We start from the raw sequence: 20,221 nt of genomic DNA on the forward strand, positions 1-20,221 counted from the left end.
TGCCATAATATTAATAAAAGAGCAGGATAAGCCCGCCGAGAAGGGGGCGGGGCTATCTCCCTCAGCACACTGGCGCCATTTTCTCTAAACAGCTCCGCTGGAAGACAGCTCCCCAGGCTCTCCCCTGCAGTTTCCAGGCTCAATAGGGTAAAAAAGAGAGGGGGGGCACTAAATTTATGCGCAAAACTGTATATTATAGCTGCTATAGGGAAAATCACTTTGTGTAGTGTAAATCCCTGTTTATATAGCGCAGTGGTGTGTGCTGGCATACTCTCTCTCTGTCTCCCCAAAGGACTTTGTGGGGTCCTGTCCTCAGTCAGAGCATTCCCTGTGTGTGTGCGGTGTGTCGGTACGGCTGTGTCGACATGTTTGATGAGGAGGCTTACGTGGAGGCGGAGCAGGTGCCGATAAATGTGATGTCACCCCCTGCAGGGTCGACACCAGAGTGGATGGATATGTGGAAGGTATTAACCGACAGTGTCAACTCCTTACATAAAAGGTTCGATGACATAACAGCTGTGGGACAGCTGGCTTCTCAGCCAGTGCCTGCCCAGGCGTCTCAAAGGCCATCAGGGGCTCAAAAACGCCCGCTACCTCAGATGGCAGACACAGATGTCGACACGGAGTCTGACTCCAGTGTCGACGACGACGAGACTAATGTACATTCCACTAGGGCCATCTGTTGCATGATTACGGCTATGAAAAATGTGTTGCACATTTCTGACATTAACCCAGGTACCACAAAAAAGGGTATTATTTTTGGGGAGAAAAAGCAACCGGTGGTTTTTCCCCCATCAGATGAGTTAAATGAAGTGTGTGAAGAAGCGTGGGCTTCACCTGATAAAAAAACTAGTGATTTCTAAAAAGTTACTATTGGCGTACCTTTTCCCGCCAGAGGACAGGGTACGTTGGGAGACATCCCCGAGGGTGGATAAAGCGCTCACACGCTTGTCAAAAAAGGTGGCACTACCGTCTCAGGATACGGCCGCCTTAAAGGAGCCTGTGGATAGAAAGCAGGAGGCTATCCTGAAGTCTGTATATACACACTCAGGTACTATACTAAGACCTGCTATTGCTTCAGCATGGATGTGCAGTGCTGCAGCAGCGTGGTCTGATTCCCTGTCTGATAACATTGATTCCCTTGACAGGGACACTATATTGCTAACCATAGAGCAATATTAAAGACGTAGTCTTATATATGAGAGATGCACAGAGGGATATTTGCCGGCTGGCATCTAGAATAAATGCAATGTCCATTTCTGCCAGGAGAGTATTATGGACTCGGCAGTGGACAGGTGATGCTGATTCTAAAAGGCACATGGAGGTTTTGCCTTACAAGGGTGAGGAATTGTTTGGGGATGGTCTCTCGGACCTCGTTTCCACAGCGACAGCTGGGAAGTCGACATTTTTACCTCAGGTTCCCTCACAGCCTAAGAAAGCACTGTATTATCAGGTACAGTCCTTTTGGCCCCAGAAAGGCAAGCGGGTTAAAGGCGCGTCCTTTCTGCCCAGAGGCAGGGGTAGAGGGAAAAAGCTGCACCAGGCAGCCAGTTCCCAAGAACAAAAATCCTCCCCTGCTTCCACTAAATCCATCGCATGACGCTGGGGCTCCACTGGTGGAGCCAGGTGCGATGGGGGCCCGTCTCCGGAACTTCAGCGACCGGTGGGTTCGCTCACAGGTGGATCCCTGGGTTCTACAAGTGGTATCTCAGGGATACAAGCTGGAATTCGAGACGTCTCCCCCTCGCCGTTACCTCAAATCAGCCTTGCCAGCTACTCCCCTGGACAGGGAGGTAGTACTGGCGGCAATTCACAAGCTGTACCTCCAGCAGGTGATAATAAAAGTTCCCCTCCTTCAACAGGGACGGGGTTACTATTCCACAATGTTTGTGGTACCGAAACCAGACGGTTCGGTGAGACCCATTCTAAATTTGAAATCCTTGAACACTTATATAAGAAGGTTCAAGTTCAAAATGGAATTGCTCAGGGCGGTTATTGCAAGCCTGGAAGAAGGGGATTACATGGTATCACTGGACATCAAGGATGCTTACCTGCATGTCCCCATTTACCCACCTCACCAGGTGTACCTCCGTTTTGTGGTACAAGACTGCCATTACTAATTCCAGACGTTGTCGTTTGGTCTGTCCACGGCACCGAGAGTATTTACCAAGGTAATGGCCGAAATGATGATACTCCTTCGGAAGAAGGGAGTTATAATTATCCTGTACTTGGACGATCTCCTTATAAAGGCTAGGTCCAGAGAGCAGTTGTTAGTCAGCGTAGCACTTTCTCGGGAAGTGTTGCTACAGCACGGCTGGATTCTGAATATCCCAAAGTCGCAGCTGATTCCTGCGACGCGTCTGCTCTTCCTGGGCATGATTCTGGTCACCGAACAGAATAAGGTGTTTCTCCCGGTGGAGAAGGCCCAGGAATTGTCATCTCTGGTCAGGGACCTCCTGAAACCAAAACAGGTGTCGGTGCATCACTCCACGCGAGTCCTGGGAAAGATGGTAACTTCTTACGAGGCAATTCCATTCGGCAGGTTCCATGCAAGGATCTTTCAGTGGGATCTGTTAGACAAGTGGTCCGGATCGCATCTTCAGATGCATCGGCTGATCATCCTGTCCCCGAGGGCCAGGGTGTCTCTGCTGTGGTGGCTGCAGAGTGCTCATCTTCTCGAGGGCCACATATTCGGCATACAGGACTGGGTCCTCGTGACCACGGATGTAAGCCGCCGAGGTTGGGGGGCAGTCACGCAGGGAAGAAACTTCCAAGGACAATGGTCGAGTCAGGAGGCTTCCCTACACATAAATATTCTGGAACTAAGGGCCATTTACAATGCCCTAAGTCAGGCAAGACCCCTGCTTCAAAACCAGCCGGTGCTGATTCAGTCGGACAACATCACGGCAGTCGCCCATGTAAACCGACAGGGCGGCACAAGAAGCAGGATGGCGATGGCAGAAGCCACAAGGATTCTCCGATGGGCGGAAAATCACGTGATAGCACTGTCAGCAGTGTTCATTCCGGGAGTGGACAACTGGGAAGCAGACTTCCTCAGCAGGCACGACCTCCACCCGGGAGAGTGGGGACTTCATCCAGAAGTCTTCCAACTGATTGTAAACCGTTGGGAAAGGCCACAGGTGGACATGATGGCGTCCCGCCTAAACAAAAAGCTAAAAAGATATTGCGCCAGGTCAAGGGACCCTCAGGCGATAGCTGTGGACGCTCTAGTGACACCGTGGGTGTACCAGTCGGTTTATGTGTTCCCTCCGTTTCCTCTCATACCGAAGGTGCTGAGGATGATAAGAAAGAGAGGAGTAAGAACTATACTCATCGTTCCGGATTGGCCAAGAAGGACTTGGTACCCGGAACTACAAGAAATGATCTCAGAGGACCCTTGGCCTCTGCCTCTCAGACTGGACCTGCTACAGCAGGGGGCCCTGTCTGTTCCAAGACTTACCGCGGCTGCATTTGACGGCATGGCGGTTGAACGCCGGATCCTGATGGAAAAGGGCATTCCAGTTAAAGTCATTCCTACGCTGATAAAAGCTAGGAAAGATGTGACAGCAAAGCATTATCACCGCATATGGCGAAAATATGTTGCTTGGTGTGAGGCTATGAAGGCCCCCACAGAAGAATTTCAGCTGGGTCGATTTCTGCACTTCCTACAGTCAGGAGTGACTATGGGCCTAAAATTGGGATCCATTAAAGTCCAGATTTCGGCCCTGTCTATTTTCTTTCAAAAAGAACTGGCTTCACTGCCTGAAGTTCAGACGTTTGTTAAGGGAGTGCTGCATATTCAGCCCCCTTTTGTGCCCCCAGTGGCACCTTGGGATCTCAACGTTGTGTTGGATTTCCTAAAATCACATTGGTTTGAGCCACTTCAGACCGTGGAATTAAAATATCTCACGTGGAAAGTGGTCATGCTTTTGGCCTTGGCTTCGGCTAGGCGGGTGTCAGAATTGGCGGCTTTGTCCTGTAAAAGCCCCTATCTGATCTTCCATATGGACAGAGCAGAATTGAGGACGCGTCCCCAATTCCTCCCTAAGGTGGTATCAGCGTTTCATTTGAACCAACCTATTGTGGTGCCTGCGGCTACTCGGGACTTGGAGGCCTCCAAGTTGCTGGACGTAGTCCGGGCCCTGAAAATCTATGTTTCCAGGACGGCTAGAGTCAGAAAGACTGACTCGCTGTTTATCCTGCATGCACCCAACAAGCTGGGTGCTCCTGCTTCTAAGCAGACTATTGCTCGCTGGATCTGCTCCACGATTCAACTTGCACATTCTGCGTCTGGACTGCCGCATCCTAAATCAGTCAAAGCCCATTCCACGAGGAAGGTGGGCTCTTCTTGGGCGGCTGCCCGAGGGGTCTTGGCTTTACAACTTTGCCGAGCTGCTACCTGGTCAGGATCAAACACGTTTGCAAAATTCTACAAGTTTGATACCCTGGCTGAGGAGGACCTTGAGTTTGCTCATTCGGTGCTGCAGAGTCATCCGCACTCTCCCGCCCGTTTGGGAGCTTTGGTATAATCCCCATGGTCCTTACGGAGTTCCCAGCATCCACTAGGACGTCAGAGAAAATAAGAATTTACTCACCGATAATTCTATTTCTCGTAGTCCGTAGTGGATGCTTGGCGCCCATCCCAAGGGCGGATTGTCTGCAATACTTGTATATAGTTATTGCCTAACTAAAGGGTTATTGTTATGAGCCATCTGTTAGTGAGGCTCAGTTGTTATTCATACTGTTAACTGGGTATATTATCACGAGTTGTACGGTGTGATTGGTGTGGCTGGTATGAGTCTTACCCGGGATTCCAAATCCTTTCCTTATTGTGTCAGCTCTTCCGGGCACAGTTTCCCTAACTGAGGTCTGGAGGAGGGGCATAGAGGGAGGAGCCAGTGCACACCAGTAGTCCTAATTCTTTCTTAGAGTGCCCAGTCTCCTGCGGAGCCCGTCTATTCCCCATGGTCCTTACGGAGTTCCCAGCATCCACTACGGACTACGAGAAATAGAATTACCGGTGAGTAAATTCTTATTTTTACACATGATGGCTGGGGAGAAAGAGAGGGAGAGGCTGACTTACGTTTGAAGCGATTCTTCCCACTCTTCTGCAGCCTCTCTCTCGTCTTCGCGGCGCTTGGCTTCCCCTCCTGGCCTCCTCCCGAGTACCCAGCTCAGGGGGCAGAGTTTCGTGGAATGACGCGGGTGCGTCGTGACGTGACGACGCACCCGCTTCATTCCGTGAAACTCCGCCCCCCGAGCTGGGCACTCGGGAGGAGGGGAATCAAAGAATACAAGAAGTGCTGCTGCGGGCGCCCCGTGCGGTTGCACGGCTTGCCCGTCGCAAGAAACGACACTGCCTACAGACAAAACTTGATTAAGGGAGGTGCCCCCATCTATTATTTTATCTATACTTTTAAGTTTAGTCCTTTTATCTACAGAAGTTAGTTACAGAATTTAGTATCCATTGACAAATCTACTATAAAATAATTATTTTGGGAACAGGAAGATGGTTATCGGTAAGTGTTACACATTGACACCAAGAATGCTTTCGTCACAAGGATCACAAATGAATGATGATATTAATGTACTGTCCATGCTCCTTGTCCAGTGTGAAGATGGGCAGTACAGATGGTATAATGGTTAGCATTACTGCCTTACAGCACTGAGGTCAAGAGTTCGATTACCACCATGCCCCTAACTGTGCAGAGTTTTTATATTCTCCCTGTACTTGCGTGGGTTTCCTCCGGGTTCTCCGGTTTCCTCCCACAATCCTAAAATATACTGGTAGGTTAATTGGATCCCAACAAAAATTAACCGTTGTGTGTATGTGTGTGCATGTACATGTGATAGGGAATATAGATTGTAAACTCCATTGGGGCAGGGACTGATGTGAATGGCAAAATATGCTCTGTGTAAAGCGCTGCAGAATATGTGTGCGCTTTATAAATAACTGCTAATACAGGGTTCCAAATTACTCAGGAATGGAATGGTTTATTGAGCAGAATGGGTAATAAACCATTCAGCACACTTTTGTAATCCAATTCAACACAACAATTCCCACCACAAACTATAACTTCTTTTCCACTAGCTTTTTAGAACACGGGTAAATGTGCGGGGGCGCGCATTTACCCGTGTTTTTCCTTAGTGGAAAAGGGTTCCCCGGCAAATTCCCGGATCAAGTGATCAGGGAATCCTACCCGGGTAGCTGGCCGGGTTGAACACGTGTTCAACCCGGCTAGCTGTCTAGTGTGAACGGGAGCCGTGTCGAGGCGTCATGGCTCCCGTTCACTGTGTATGGGAGGGCGGCGCTGGGAGATCATGTGATCTCCCAGCGCCGCCCCTGCCGCGTCACCAACCCGGCAATTGCCGGGTTGGTGAGCGCTGTCATTAGGGGGCTGTAGCACGGGTCGCAACCGTGTCAGGCGACACGGCTGCGACCCGTGCTACAGTAGTGGAAAAGGGGTATTACAGAACATTACTACTTAGTCAAGGAGCAGAGAATCTCCCTTCAGCTCACTGGGTAGTTCTTCTTATACCTACAGAAGCTTCAGATTGCAGGGGTGTGTTTTTGCTTTCTTCTTTGTTAAGAAGTTGGAATAGAATACACATTCTAATCAAGGTGATTACATCAGCCAGAGAGCCATACTGTCTGGCCAGTTTACTGATGGACAATAGGGAGTACACAAAAGTAACAATGGTCCCTTAAATGACTCAACCTTTGAGTGTCCACAGTGGTAAAACTAAACAATAAAAAACTATGGCTAACATGAATACATTACCTAGAGCAGGGGTGGGCAATTATTTCAGCTGGGGGGCCGCTTAACACTTCCAGCGAATATTCGAGGGCCACACACAAAATACTCAAAAAGAGATCCCTTTTTACACATTACGGCAGACAGCGTCCCCCTTTTTACATATTACGACAGACAGCGTCCCCTTTTTACAGATTACGACAGACAGCACCCCCATTTTTATAATTACGGCAGACAGCGCCCCCGTTTTTATACATTACGGCAGACAGCGCCCCCGTTTTTATACATTACGGCAGACAGCGTCCCCGTTTTTATACATTACGGCAGACAGTGCCCCCATTTTTACACATTACGGCAGACAGCACCCCTGTTTTTACACATTACGGCAGCAAGCGCCCCCGTTTTTACACATTACGGCAGACAGCATCCCCTTTATACACATTACGACAGACAGCGCCCCCGTTTTTATACATTACGGCAGACAGCGTCCCTGTTTTTATACATTACGGCAGACAGTGCCCCCGTTTTTACACATTACGGCAGACAGCACCCCCCGTTTTTACACATTACGGCAGACAGCGCCCCCGTTTTTACACATTACGGCAGACAGTATCCCCTTTTTACACATTACGGCAGACAGCGCCCCCGTTTTTATACATTACGGCAGACAGCGCCCCCGTTTTTATACATTACGGCAGACAGTGCCACCGTTTTTACACATTACGGCAGACAGCGCCCCCGTTTTTACACATTACGGCAGACAGCATCCCCTTTTTACACATTACAGCAGACAGTGCCCCCGTTTTTACACATTACGGCAGACAGCACCCTCGTTTTTACACATTACGGCAGACAGCATCCCCTTTTTACACATTACAGCAGACAGCGCCCCCGTTTTTATACATTACGGCAGACAGCGCCCCCGTTTTTACACATTACGGCAGACAGCTCCCCCGTTTTTACACATTACGGCAGACAGCGCCCCCGTTTTTACACATTACGGCAGACAGTCCCTACCCCCCTTTCCCCACCCTCCCCTAAACCTGTATAGCAGTCCTTACCCCCCCCTCCCCCCCTCCCCTAAACCCATATAACCGTTTTTAACTCCCCTCCCCTGAACTTATATGGCAGCTTTAGCTTTATCCAGGACAGGGGGTTTACCTATTTGTCAGTGGCAGACGATCCCCACTGCTGCTGCCGCCGCCGCTTCTCCTCACTGGCCGCCGCTTCTTCTCCCCGCTGGCCGCCGCTTCTTCTCCCTGCTGGCCACCATTTCTTCTCCCCACTGGCCGCTTCTGCTCCGAGTCCCCACTGCAGTGCCCGCCCAGCGCCGCCCCCGTGACGCCCAGCGCCGCCCAGCGCATGATAGAGGAAATCCCGGTCAGCTGACCCTGTGACGTGACTGGGATTTCCTCAGTGGCGCCGCGTCTGAGAGCAGTGCAATGACAAGCGGCCTGTCGGGCCTCTTGTCATTGCACTCTGGTGGGGCACAGCGGGCCAGGCAGGATCGGTCCGCGGGCCGCCTGTTGCCCACCCCTAACCTAGAGTGTAACAGATAACCTAACACAAGTTGATATTATACAATATTAAGCCTGTTTCACACACAGTATGTGGGTGAGCAGATGCATGCTATGGGGAATGAACAAACAGACAAACTGAATGTAATGGGGATATGTAGATAAAATGTACGTATTTGTCGTGGGGAATGAGGCATAACTATAGTAATTGTCACAGAGCTCTCATTTTCTCAAATCCAGTAATAAGGATGCACAAAGTAATCATTCTTTTTGTGCAAATGGGATGGATGAGCGAAAGGCCAACACTGGATCAAAAAACAATAGCCAACCTGGACTGATTTAAATCCTGGAGGCAAAAATGTCATCTGGGAAGATTTGTTGATCCCAATAAAGCCCTCTATTCCCTCTTAACATCAATCTAGGACTTATAAGTAATTTGTAAAAACTTTGCCAAAAGGAGAGTGTTCCTCATACGGCACACAGTTTGCCAAAAATGTAAACACTAACATATAATTTAGTTTGCAGATATAGCGAAGTCATACACAGTATATAGGCATGCCGCATATGTTAATCAGCATAAGCTGCTTGTGCGGCCTATTCGCAAAGTTTTGCACATTTTAATGGAATTTGTTGCATGAAAATACTCTAAGCACTACCAAGTCACGCCACAGCATGGCATGACTAAAAGGTACCAGGACGCTAGATGTATGTGGACACATCTGTATCTGTATAAGAAAAAGCAAATAGTGGAAAACATGCTAGAAGAATACAAAGCATCAGTTTGTTGATGAGCACTTTGGAAAACACTGGAAAATGGACAAAAATGATTGTTTGGATAAATTTGTTAAATGGATTTAACCAATTTTTCTGAACGACCATTGTCTGTTTTCCAGGTTTGGGGAGCAAATGGTTGGTTGATATTTGCTCCCATACTGTATATTACCAGATAAATCTTTAGGTGTGTGCCCAGTTTATATACATATCTTAGTTATTTTTTTTAAATCAGTGCACCTAATACTTAGATTAAGGCAGAGAATTGAAGAAGATTTTCAGCAAATCAAGCGTTGAAGACCTCTGTAATGTATGTGGACACATAAAAGACAACACACTTTCCTGTGTGGAAAGGGGTTATGGATCATTGAGTTGACACAGTGAAAAGGTCAACACGGGACAGGTCGACACATCAAAAGGTCAATGTGAGATTTTTCTCTGACGTCCTAGTGGATGCTGGGTACTCCGTAAGGACCATGGGGTATAGACGGGCTCCGCAGGAGACTGGGCACTCTTAAAAGAAAGATTAGGTACTATATCTGGTGTGCACTGGCTCCTCCCTCTATGCCCCTCCTCCAGACCTCAGTTAGTATCTGTGCCCGGCCAGAGCTGGATGCACGCTAGGGGCTCTCCTGAGCTTCCTAGAAAAGAAAGTATTTGTTAGGTTTTTTATTTTCAGTGAGATCTGCTGGCAACAGACTCACTGCTACGTGGGACTGAGGGGAGAGAAGCGAACCTACCTGCTTGCAGCTAGCTTGGGCTTCTAAGGCTACTGGACACGATTAGCTCCAGAGGGATCGAACACAGGCCCAGTCCTCGGTCGTCCGGTCCCGGAGCCGCGCCGCCGTCCCCCTTGCAGAGCCAGAAGAACGAAGAGAAGTTGAAAATTGGCGGCTGAAGACTCCGGTCTTCATTAAGGTAGCGCACAGCACTGCAGCTGTGCGCCATTGCTCCCTTAGCACACCACACACTCCGGTCACTGATGGGTGCTGGGGGGGGGGGGGGCGCCCTGGGCAGCAATTAGATTACCTTACTTGGCGAAAAGCACATAATACAGTCTGATAAACTGTATATGTGCATTAACCCCCGCCATTAAAGTACATAAAAGGACAGAAGCCCGCCGCTGAGGGGGCCGGGCCTTCTTCCTCAGCACACCGGCGCCATTTTCTCTTCACAGCTCAGCTGGAAGGAAGCTCCCCAGGCTCTCCCCTGCAGTATCCTGGTACACAAAGGGTAAAAAAGAGAGGGGGGGGGGCACATAAATTTAGGCGCAAAACTGTGTATATAAGCTGCTATAGGGGAAAAATCACTCAGTATAGTGTACATCCCTGTATTATATAGCGCTGTGGTGTGTGCTGGCATACTCTCTCTCTGTCTCTCCAAAGGGCCTGGTGGGGGAACTGTCTTCAAATAGAGCATCCCCTGTGTGTGTGGTGTGTCGGTACGCGTGTGTCGACATGTCTGAGGTAAAAGGCTCCTCTAAGGAGGTGATAGAGCGGATAATTGTGTGGGAGGATGTCTCCGTCAACAACGCCAACACCTGTTTGGATATGTGTAAGTGCTGAGGTAAAATTATTGCACAAAAGGTTAGGGAACAAAAAGGAAATCTACCCTGGTCTGTCCCTATGTCACAGAGTCCTTCAGAGTCTCTCTATGCTTACTATCCAAAATAACAAAGTATCGACACGGAGTTTAACTCCACTGTCGACTACGATAATGCAAAGTTACAGCCAAGAGGGCTAAAAGATATTCAATATATGATTATTGGAATAAAAGATGATTTGCATATCACTGATGACTCATCTGTCCTTGACACGAGAGTACACATGTTAAGGGGAAGAATGCTGAGGTAAATTTCCCTCCTCTCATGAGGAAAAAGAGCGGGAATCTCCAGACAAGAGACGGCAGCTTCCCACAAGAGAATTCTCAGGCTGTATCCTTTCCCCACTAGGGCCAGGATGTGTTGAGAATCTTCCCCTTGGGTGTCCTGTTTGCACTAGCTATTCTCAGGGATCCTGCAGATAGTGTGCACATTCTAGTATACTACCCAGACCGGCGATTGTGTCGGCATGGGTTTATAGCGCTGTGGCAGCGTGGATAGGTACCTTATCAGCAGAGATTGAGACCCTAGTATGCATATAAATATTTTAAGATGCTGTCTTAAGTGATAGATATATAATTATAAAGCATGCCCAAAGGGACATGAGTATACTGGGTCCTAGAGACAAAAGCTATGTCGATTTCTGCTTGACGTGTCCTGTAGAATATACATTGGACAGATGATGCCGACTTAAGAGGCATATGGAAGGCTGAGGATTGTGTGGAGAAAGGTTCTCGGGCCTGGTCTCCACAGCTATAGCTGGTAATTCTGATATTTTGCCTTATATTCCTGCACAGCCTAGGAAAGCACGACATTATTAAATGCAGCTTTTCGAATAAAGAAACAAGAGGGCAGAGGAAAGAAGCTGTACAACACAGCTAGTCCCCAGGAACAGAAGTCCTCCCCGGCCTCTACAAAAATCCACCGCATGTCGGTGGGGCTCCACAGGCGGAGCTAGGCCCGGTGGGGACACGCCTTCGTAAGTTCAGCCACAAGTGGGTTCACTCCCTGTTAGATCCCTGGGCAATAGAAATTGTATCGCAAGGATACAGGCTGGACTGTGAGAAGATGCCCCCTCACCGAGGACCCGGCGGGCTTCCCCCCAAGAGAGGGAGCCAGTGTTAACTGCAATTCGTAAATTGTATCTTCAACAGGTGGTGGTCAAGGGTCCCCTCCTTCAACAAGAGGGTGTTATTATTCGACCATGTTATAATCCCGAAACCAGACGGTTCGGTTAGACCCATATTGAATTAAAATCCCTGAACATATACCTGAAAAGGTTCAGGTTCATGATGGAATCGCTAAGAGCGGTCATTGCAAGCCTGAAATGAATCGGGACATAAGGGATGCATACCTTCGTGTCCCCATTTATCCACCTCATCAGGCGTACCTCAGAATTGCGGTACGGGATTGTCATTACCAATTTCACCAAGGTAATGGCGGATATGATGGTGCTCCTGCGGAAGCAAGGTGTCACTATTATCACATACTTGGATGATTTCCTCATAAAAGCGAGATCAAGAGAGCAGTTACTGGACAGCGTATAACCTTCTCTGGAAGTGAAACGGCAACACGACTGGATTCTATATATTCCGAAGTCGCAGTTGGTTCCTACAGCTCATCTGCCTCGCCTAGGCATGATCCTAGACACAGACCAGAAGAGGGTTTATTTCCCGATAGAGAGAGCTCAGGAGCTCATGACACTGGTCAGGAATCTATTGAAAACCAAAACAGGTGTCAGTGCATCACTGCTCTCGAGTCCTGGGAAGGATGATGGCATCATACGAGGCCATCCCCTTCGGCAGGTTCCATGCAAGGACAATGGAACTTACTGGACAAGTGGTCCGGATCACATCTTCAGATGCATCGGTTAATCACCCTATCCCCCAGGGCCAGGGTGTCTCTCCTGTGGTGACTGCGGAGTGCTCACCTTCTCGAGGGCCGCAGATTCGGCATTCAGGACTGGGTCCTGGTGACCACGGATGCAAGCCTCCGAGGGTGGGGGGGCAGTTACACAGGGAAGAAAATTCCAAGGTTTGTGGTCAAGCCAACAGACTTGCCTTCACATCAATATCCTGGAACTAAGGGCAATATACAACGCCCTAAGTCAAGCGGAGTTCCTGCTTCGCGACCAACCGGTTCTGATCCAGTCAGACCGCAGGGGCTCATGTAAACCGCCAGGGCGGCACAAGGAGCAGGGTGGCGAGGGTAGAAGCCACCAGAATTCTTCGCTGGGCGGAGAATCAAGTAAGCGCACTGTCAGCAGTGTTCATTCCGGGAGTGGACACGACCTCCACCCGGGAAAGTGGTGACTTCATCAGGAAGTCTTCACGCAGTTTTGCAAATTGATGGAAACTGCCTCAGGTGGACTACATGGCGTCCCACCTCAATAAAAAGATAAGAAAGGTTTTACGCTGGGTCAAGGGACTCTCAGGCGATAGCTGTGGTCGCACTAGTAACACCGGGGGTGTTCCAGTCGGTCTATATATTCCCTCTTCTTCCTCTCAGACCCAAGGGCTGAGAATTGTAATAAACGGAGGAGTGTGAACAATATTCTTTGCTTCGGATTGGCCGAGAAGGACTCGGTACCCGGAACTGCAAGAAATGCTCTCAGAGGACCCATGGCCTCTGCCTCTCAGTCAGGACATGTTGCAACAGGGACCCTGTCTGATCCAAGACTTACCGCGGCTGCGTTGGATGGCATTGCGGTTGAACGCCGGATCCTAGCGGAAAAGGGCATTCCGGATGCAGTTATTCCTACACTGATAAAGGCTGGGAAAGACGTGACAGCAAGACTTTTTCACTGTGTATGGCGAAAATAGGTTGCTTGGTGTGTGGCCGGGAAGGCCCTACAGAGGAATTCCAGGGGGGTCGATTCCTGCACTTCCTACAGTCAGGAGTGACTATGGGCCTAAAATTAGGATCCATAAAGGCCAAGATTTCGGCCCTATCCCTTTTTCTCTCAAAAAGAACTGGCTTCACTGCCTGAAGTTCGGACGTTGTTACAGGGGTGCTGCATATTCAGCCCCTTTTGTGCCTCCAGTGGCACCTTGGGATCTTAACGTGTGTTGGATTCCTAAAATCCCACTGGTTTGAGCCACTTAAGACCGTGGAGCTAAAATATCTCACGTGGAAAGTGGTCATGCTTTTGGCCTTGTCTTGGACTAGGCGTGTGTCAGAATTGGCGGCTTTGTCATGTAAAAGCCCATATCTGATCTTCCATATGGAAAGGGCAGAATGGAGGACTCGTCCCCAATTTCTCCCTAAGGTGGTATCATCGTTTCATTTGAACCAACCTATTGTGGTGCCTGCGGCTACTAGGGACTTGGAGGATTCCAAGTTGCTGGACGTAGTCCGGGCCCTGAAACTTTGTTTCCAGAACGGCTAGAGTCAGAAAAACTGACTCGTTATTTATCCTGCATGCACCCAACAAGCTGGGTGCTCCTGCTTAAAAGCAGACTATTGCTCGCTGGATCTGTAGCACGATTCAGCTTGCACATTCTACAGCTGGACTGCCGCATCCTAAATCAGTAAAAGCCCATTCCACGAGGAAGGTGGGCTCTTCTTGGGCGGCTGCCCGAGGGGTCTCGGCTTTACAACTTTGCCGAGCTGCTACTTGGTCGGGTTCAAACACTTTTGCAAAATTCTACAAGTTTGATACCCTGGCTGAGGAGGACCTTGAGTTTGCTCATTCGTGCTGCAGAGTCATCCGCACTCTCCCGCCCGTTTGGGAGCTTTGGTATAATCCCCATGGTCCTTACGGAGTACCCAGCATCCACTAGGACGTCAGAGAAAATAAGAATTTACTCACCGGTAATTCTATTTCTCGTAGTCCGTAGTGGATGCTGGGAGCCCGTCCCAAGTGCGGACTCTCTGCAATACATGTATATAGTTATTGCTTAACTAAAGGGTTATTGTATGAGCCATCTGTTGAGAGAGGCTCAGTTATTGTTCATACTGTTAACTGGGTATAGTTATCACGAGTTGTACGGTGTGATTGGTGTGGCTGGTATGAGTCTTACCCTGGATTCCAAATCCTTTCCTAGTAATGTCAGCTCTTCCGGGCACAGTTTCCCTAACTGAGGTCTGGAGGAGGGGCATAGAGGGAGGAGCCAGTGCACACAAGATATAGTACCTAATCTTTCTTTTAAGAGTGCCCAGTCTCCTGCGGAGCCCGTCTATACCCCATGGTCCTTACGGAGTACCCAGCATCCACTACGGACTACGAGAAATAGAATTACCGGTGAGTAAATTCTTATTTTTTTTATGTTTTTGGTGACGTTTTGTCTGTAACATGACCAGGAACCCCAATTATTGCACTGTATCCCCTTGCATGACATCGTAGTCGCCGGTGATGGTATAGTATAAAAAAGTGTAAAAATAATTGTAAAAAAAGTTCATGTCTACCTTTTCATGTGTCGACCTGTCCACTATGTCAACCTTTTTCCCATGTCGACCAATAGAGGTTGACGTATTGACTGTCGACCTAAGTATTTTTGACCTACCATCCAGGTACCATGGAAAGGTGGAGGATGATTAGCACTGGTTGCCAATGGTTAATGTGAGTATAAACTCTTAACCAGACACAGGCATTGTTAACACTTTTTTTTTCTCCACTATAACAAGCAGTTTCTTCGTAATTTAAAGGCTTTACAGACTTTTCCTTCTAGTCAATATCTTGTTGCATTCATAGGACCTTACTGCGGATCACTTTTGCTTATCTTTGTAAATCAGTGGAGGTGTTAAAATATATATGGTTACCTCTATTGCTGTTATATCAAACTAATGTGCAGATGAGGGACTCTCCTGCAGTTCTCTAGTTACACACTACACCATGTATTGACTTTGTATTTATCTGGCTTTCTCCTGTGGGCATTTGCAGTTGTTTGAATGCTCCAAGCAGCACTGGCCACGGAGTGGTCCAGGCACCCTGCTAGGCCGATGCAGGGGTCATGGTGCAGTGACAGTGTCGCTTACTGGGCCCATGGACGACGGCACTGCTTGTGCACTATTTATGGCCCTATTTAAGGTTCACATTTGTATATACAATTCCACAGTTAAATAACTTATGTCTGTATGTATTAATTCTCATTGCTCAGCATGTTCTGCTCACATTACTGTTGACTTCTAGTATTCACTTACCTCTATTGCCGGCCAAAGTTTCGTCTAGATTTGCTTTACACAAATCAGTGAAACAGTAGTAAAGTATGATGAACTTAGCTTAACATTTCTGTATGCTGGAATTTTAATCTTGACAAACCAGAGCTGTCTACCCAACAGGCGTATTACACATTTTACTGTTTAATATGTTGTGTTGCTCAATATAACAATATTACAGAAAAGTGCTATGTATTTATTAGGCATGCTTAACGCTAGTGTGACAGCTTTGATGGCATATTGCTGATTTCTTGGAAATGTAAGGTTTATTACATGGCACTTGGTCTAATTGTATGATGTCGTTTGATTTATTTATTTTTTAATTAGGATATATGTAAAGCACTTTGGTGCCACAGAGTTGGAAGAAAATGTGAGACAAAGTTTATGCCAGCAGCTGAAGGCACGATATGTGGGCACAATATGGTAAGAGTATTACTGAATTACAGTACTTGCTATAATCATGTTTTCACCTTTATTAGTTGAAACCAGAATATGAGGTCTGAGACATTATTTGAGATTATTACTGCTTTACAAGCATGTATACAGATGAGGCAGCGTTAATGATGATGATCCATTTCTTTGTGTGATGCTTTTCTTTGCTAGCTGACTGAAATTAGATATGTTTTATACATTCACTAGCTGTTCTACCCGTTCTTCGCACAGGAGTTAATTATTTTCACGGTTGTAAATATAAGTGAGTGTTAACAATTTGGAAAATCTATACAGATGTAAATTTGAGACGTCTAAATAGCAGATACAGTAAAAAGTGACAGGACCATTTCTGTAGTTTATTAAATTCTTCACACTGGAGGTGCAATCCAAATTTTGATCCGAATGTCCGTTTGAGCGTTATCGTTCATGCAACTTAAGCCACGCATCGGCAATTATGTCATTATGTCAACCCCCTTTTCATCCCCTTAGGGGAGGTTTATTAAAATTGTAGTTACGTAGTTTTCCAATTTCCCACCTGAAGAATACCTATGTTAAATTACATCCTACAACCATACCTCATTGAATGTGCCCAATTCCGTCCGATCTTGGAAGCAATAAATTGAAGGGCCTGGTCAGTACCATGGAGGGGACCCTATGGGAATACCAGGTGTTGTAGGGTACATTGGAATTTGATGAGCATACGGTATAACGCTGACAGCAGATTCACAACTATTTCTTCTCTGTCAGATTTCTATCCATTCTGAGCATCTCTACATTAATTATTTGCTTCCATATACACATACTGTAGTGTCAAACAAATTTGAGGTACAAGCAGTCAGCTGCCTGGTGGAGTGGAGACTCCCCCATATACAGATTCAGGATAAGCTGAAGAGAGTCTCGGTATGATGAACATGTTCTATTTTCACTCATCTTGGAGGACATTTTAGCACCAATATTAACAGGTGTGAACCGGGGGTGAATGTGCCCTATTTTAATTAATTTAATATAATACACTTTTATTCTTGGATCAAATTAAAGGTTATGTTTTAAACCATTTACCTGTTTTTCTGTTTGTGATGCATAGATTGGACACCAAGTATATGACATACCTATGATTGTTTGATAAATACATAGAAAAGTGCTCCTGGAAGAGACCTTTTTGTATTTTCTCTCTCTTGAATTATGTAGTTAAATTTCAGTTACCTAACATGTCGGGAAATACGAGAATTAGTGCTCAGTCAGTCAATGAGTGATTGAAGGCTTTCGCATTTATGTATATTGATTACAATAAAAATATGATATTCTGGATGTTTCATTCTTATGACCCTGTACCAAGTATAGTTTAAGGATGGGAACACTGTAATGAGAATAGCTAAATAGATACAATATTTCATGGGGTTTGCAGGGCCAGATTAAGGTCCACGCTGAAAATTATCACGTACCTCCTATGAGAAGTGGAAGAATGACCATTGCTGTGTGGGAGGCTAATCCAGTGGCATTTTTTTTCAATCCCTGGGAATTCTGGATTGAAAACACTCAATCCTGGGATACCTGTGATTGGATTGGTGAGAAACCCAATCCCTGGAAATGCCCCTCACCCAGCCCCAACAGTAACTCGTACTTCTCTGTCATGGGGCGAGCGGCACGGCTTACAGCGGACTGCGAGCAGCAAGGTTGGCTGCGGATGTGTATGTCCGGTCGGTCATGTGACAGCCAGCATCCTGACAAGCTGTATTTCATACCAAACCCTGTCTATGTATTTTTGATGCACAGTACGGAAATGTGCATCTAATAAAAAATAGATGTATGTTCAATTTTAAATTAGTCCAAAAATATCACCTACTGTAAATGTTTAAAAAACCTGTTACTATAATGTGATTGCTACTGTACGTATTAAGACTAAGATTTTTGCAAATACAATTTACAGTTTTTATTCAGTATCCTATTCAGGGTGTTCTACAGTACAACAAAATGTATTTCTCCTTGATATACTCTAGTCTAGCCACTTTCCGTCTGTGTACAGTACCTGTACAATTGTTTAATAGCCTTAGCATATAAATTAAATAAGAAGGTACTGTATAATTGTTTTGAAATCATTTTAGAGATAACATAAGCTTCAGGATATAGGGGGGACAGGAAATTGTGATTGCTGGAGGTAGCTAGAAGAATTTGAATATATTCCATAAGAGATCTCCAACGTGTCTTGTAATCAGAATTATATCAGAAGGGATTAAGCATTGTAAAAATGAACTTGCACATCTGCTGAAATATAAAGTCAGATATCCAAACTAATTGTTGTGCTAGCACTTCTGAAACTAAGTGAATTTCAAGTAAGCATTTGCGTTTATGGATCCCAGACTTTTATCTTTTAGTATGGGACTTATAATGTTTCTTGCAATTGCTGATATGTAATTGTGCAGTTGAAATTCAGTTTATTTTTTATAAATGCAAACTCTTTATTGCCGTCACCTCCATCTATCCAACGTTATAGTATCTGGTTTATTTGCAACGAATAGTACTGTAATACATAACAGTTTTATGCATACCAGCTGTTTATTTTCCATAATTTTATGTCCATAAGAGTTCCATATTTTAATAAAAGGGGCTTAATTTAATATTTTATCTGTATAAATAATTTCCTAAAGTCTGTCATCTCTTCGATGGGCACGCAGTGGAGCCAGGGCGCGTGTCCCAGTGGCTCCCACTGTGAGGGACACAGGACAGACTTAGGAGAGAAGGACAGTCCGCAGGGAATAGTGTTAAGTGTTATGCAAGTGGTGAAGAGAGTGGTGAGATGAAGCATGGGAGGGTTGCAAGATAGAGCGGGAGGCAAGGAGAGACTGTGGTATTCAATATACTTTGTCCTGTATACTTGACAAATGATCTTTTACTGATCATTGGTTTGCTATCTGCTCTAAAAAATTAAATAATTTTGGCTTTAAAATGTAAGACTGCCATGCGCTATTGATTTTTTTTATTTTTTTTTTAACCATCCCAAGGCCTAAGACCTCTTGACCACAGAGTACATCGAAGCTTATTTGATGGGGCATTGTTTTGGTTATACACTAATCAGTACTCTTTTGTGCTCTTTATTTTCCCCGTGGAGGCTATTACTGAGGATGTCCTGATAATTTAGTCAGGCCTTAGATACAGAGCCATAAAGAAGGCTTTGTCTGGCACAAGAAATGTGTCTAGTTCCAAAGCAGTGTTTCAAACAGATGTGGTATAGAAGATCTACATTGTGGGGTCGACCTAAACCAGGGACGTGCAGTCAGGGGAGGCAGTGCCTCCCCTGTCATCAATGATTAAAATAATACAAAGAAGATACTTATGACACATATTCTGTGTCATAAGTATCTCCTTTAGCCTTTACATTATTTTAATCATTATTTTCTTCCTAAAATAAAGTTTAAAAAGGGTTTTGGAGGCACCGCTGTTAGTGGAAAAGGGCCGGAAGCGGGGGGCGGAGCCGAGCGTCGAGCAGAGAAAACCCATTGACAAAAATCCCTGTAAGCGGCACTTGTACAAGTGCCGCTTTGACAGGGGTGTGCTTTCATCCCATATGAAAGCACGCCCCTGTCACTTAGTTAGGTTGCTGATTGGCGGCTGCGCAGAGTTCCGGACCTGCATGCCACGACTGCGGCGGGGGATTCCTTCTGTTGTGCAGTAGGCAGCCAGGTACAGTAACACGGAGGACACAGCCTGTGCCTGTTAGTGCCTCTCCCCGCCTCCTCTCTCATGTGGATGTCTGTCACCGGCCGCCGCACGCTGCATCCTCTCACCCGCTGGCTACACATAGGGAGTCCCCAGCTCATCACACTTCAGGTCCTCCCTCCTGCGCCTTTAACCCCTTCAGCGCTAGCATCCCCGCCACCAAAGTGGAGCTAACAATCTATTGCAGGTGAGGACCATTTCTGACCCCTCTATCTCCCCAACTCCTTCCCTGAGCACAGGGCATCTTCCGGCCATGCTTCTGTCCTGGACGTTCC

At 46.7% G+C, this 20,221-nt stretch overlaps 1 protein-coding gene and 1 pseudogene across 2 annotated transcripts in view; both read left to right on the forward strand.

Moving 5' to 3' along the window:
• ADAMTS16 (ADAM metallopeptidase with thrombospondin type 1 motif 16) overlaps positions 1–20,221 on the forward strand; it is a 922,431-nt gene that overhangs the window by 497,822 nt on the left and 404,388 nt on the right. For both annotated transcript variants that reach the window (XM_063922811.1, XM_063922812.1), the window contains one exon: positions 16,128–16,223. In XM_063922811.1, the coding sequence (XP_063778881.1) occupies positions 16,128–16,223 (96 nt within the window). The remainder of the gene's footprint in view (positions 1–16,127; positions 16,224–20,221) is intronic.
• LOC134930323 (5S ribosomal RNA) lies at positions 16,794–16,911 on the forward strand (annotated as a pseudogene).

Source organism: Pseudophryne corroboree, chromosome 5, assembly GCF_028390025.1.
Source record: "Pseudophryne corroboree isolate aPseCor3 chromosome 5, aPseCor3.hap2, whole genome shotgun sequence".
Taxonomy (NCBI): domain Eukaryota; kingdom Metazoa; phylum Chordata; class Amphibia; order Anura; family Myobatrachidae; genus Pseudophryne; species Pseudophryne corroboree.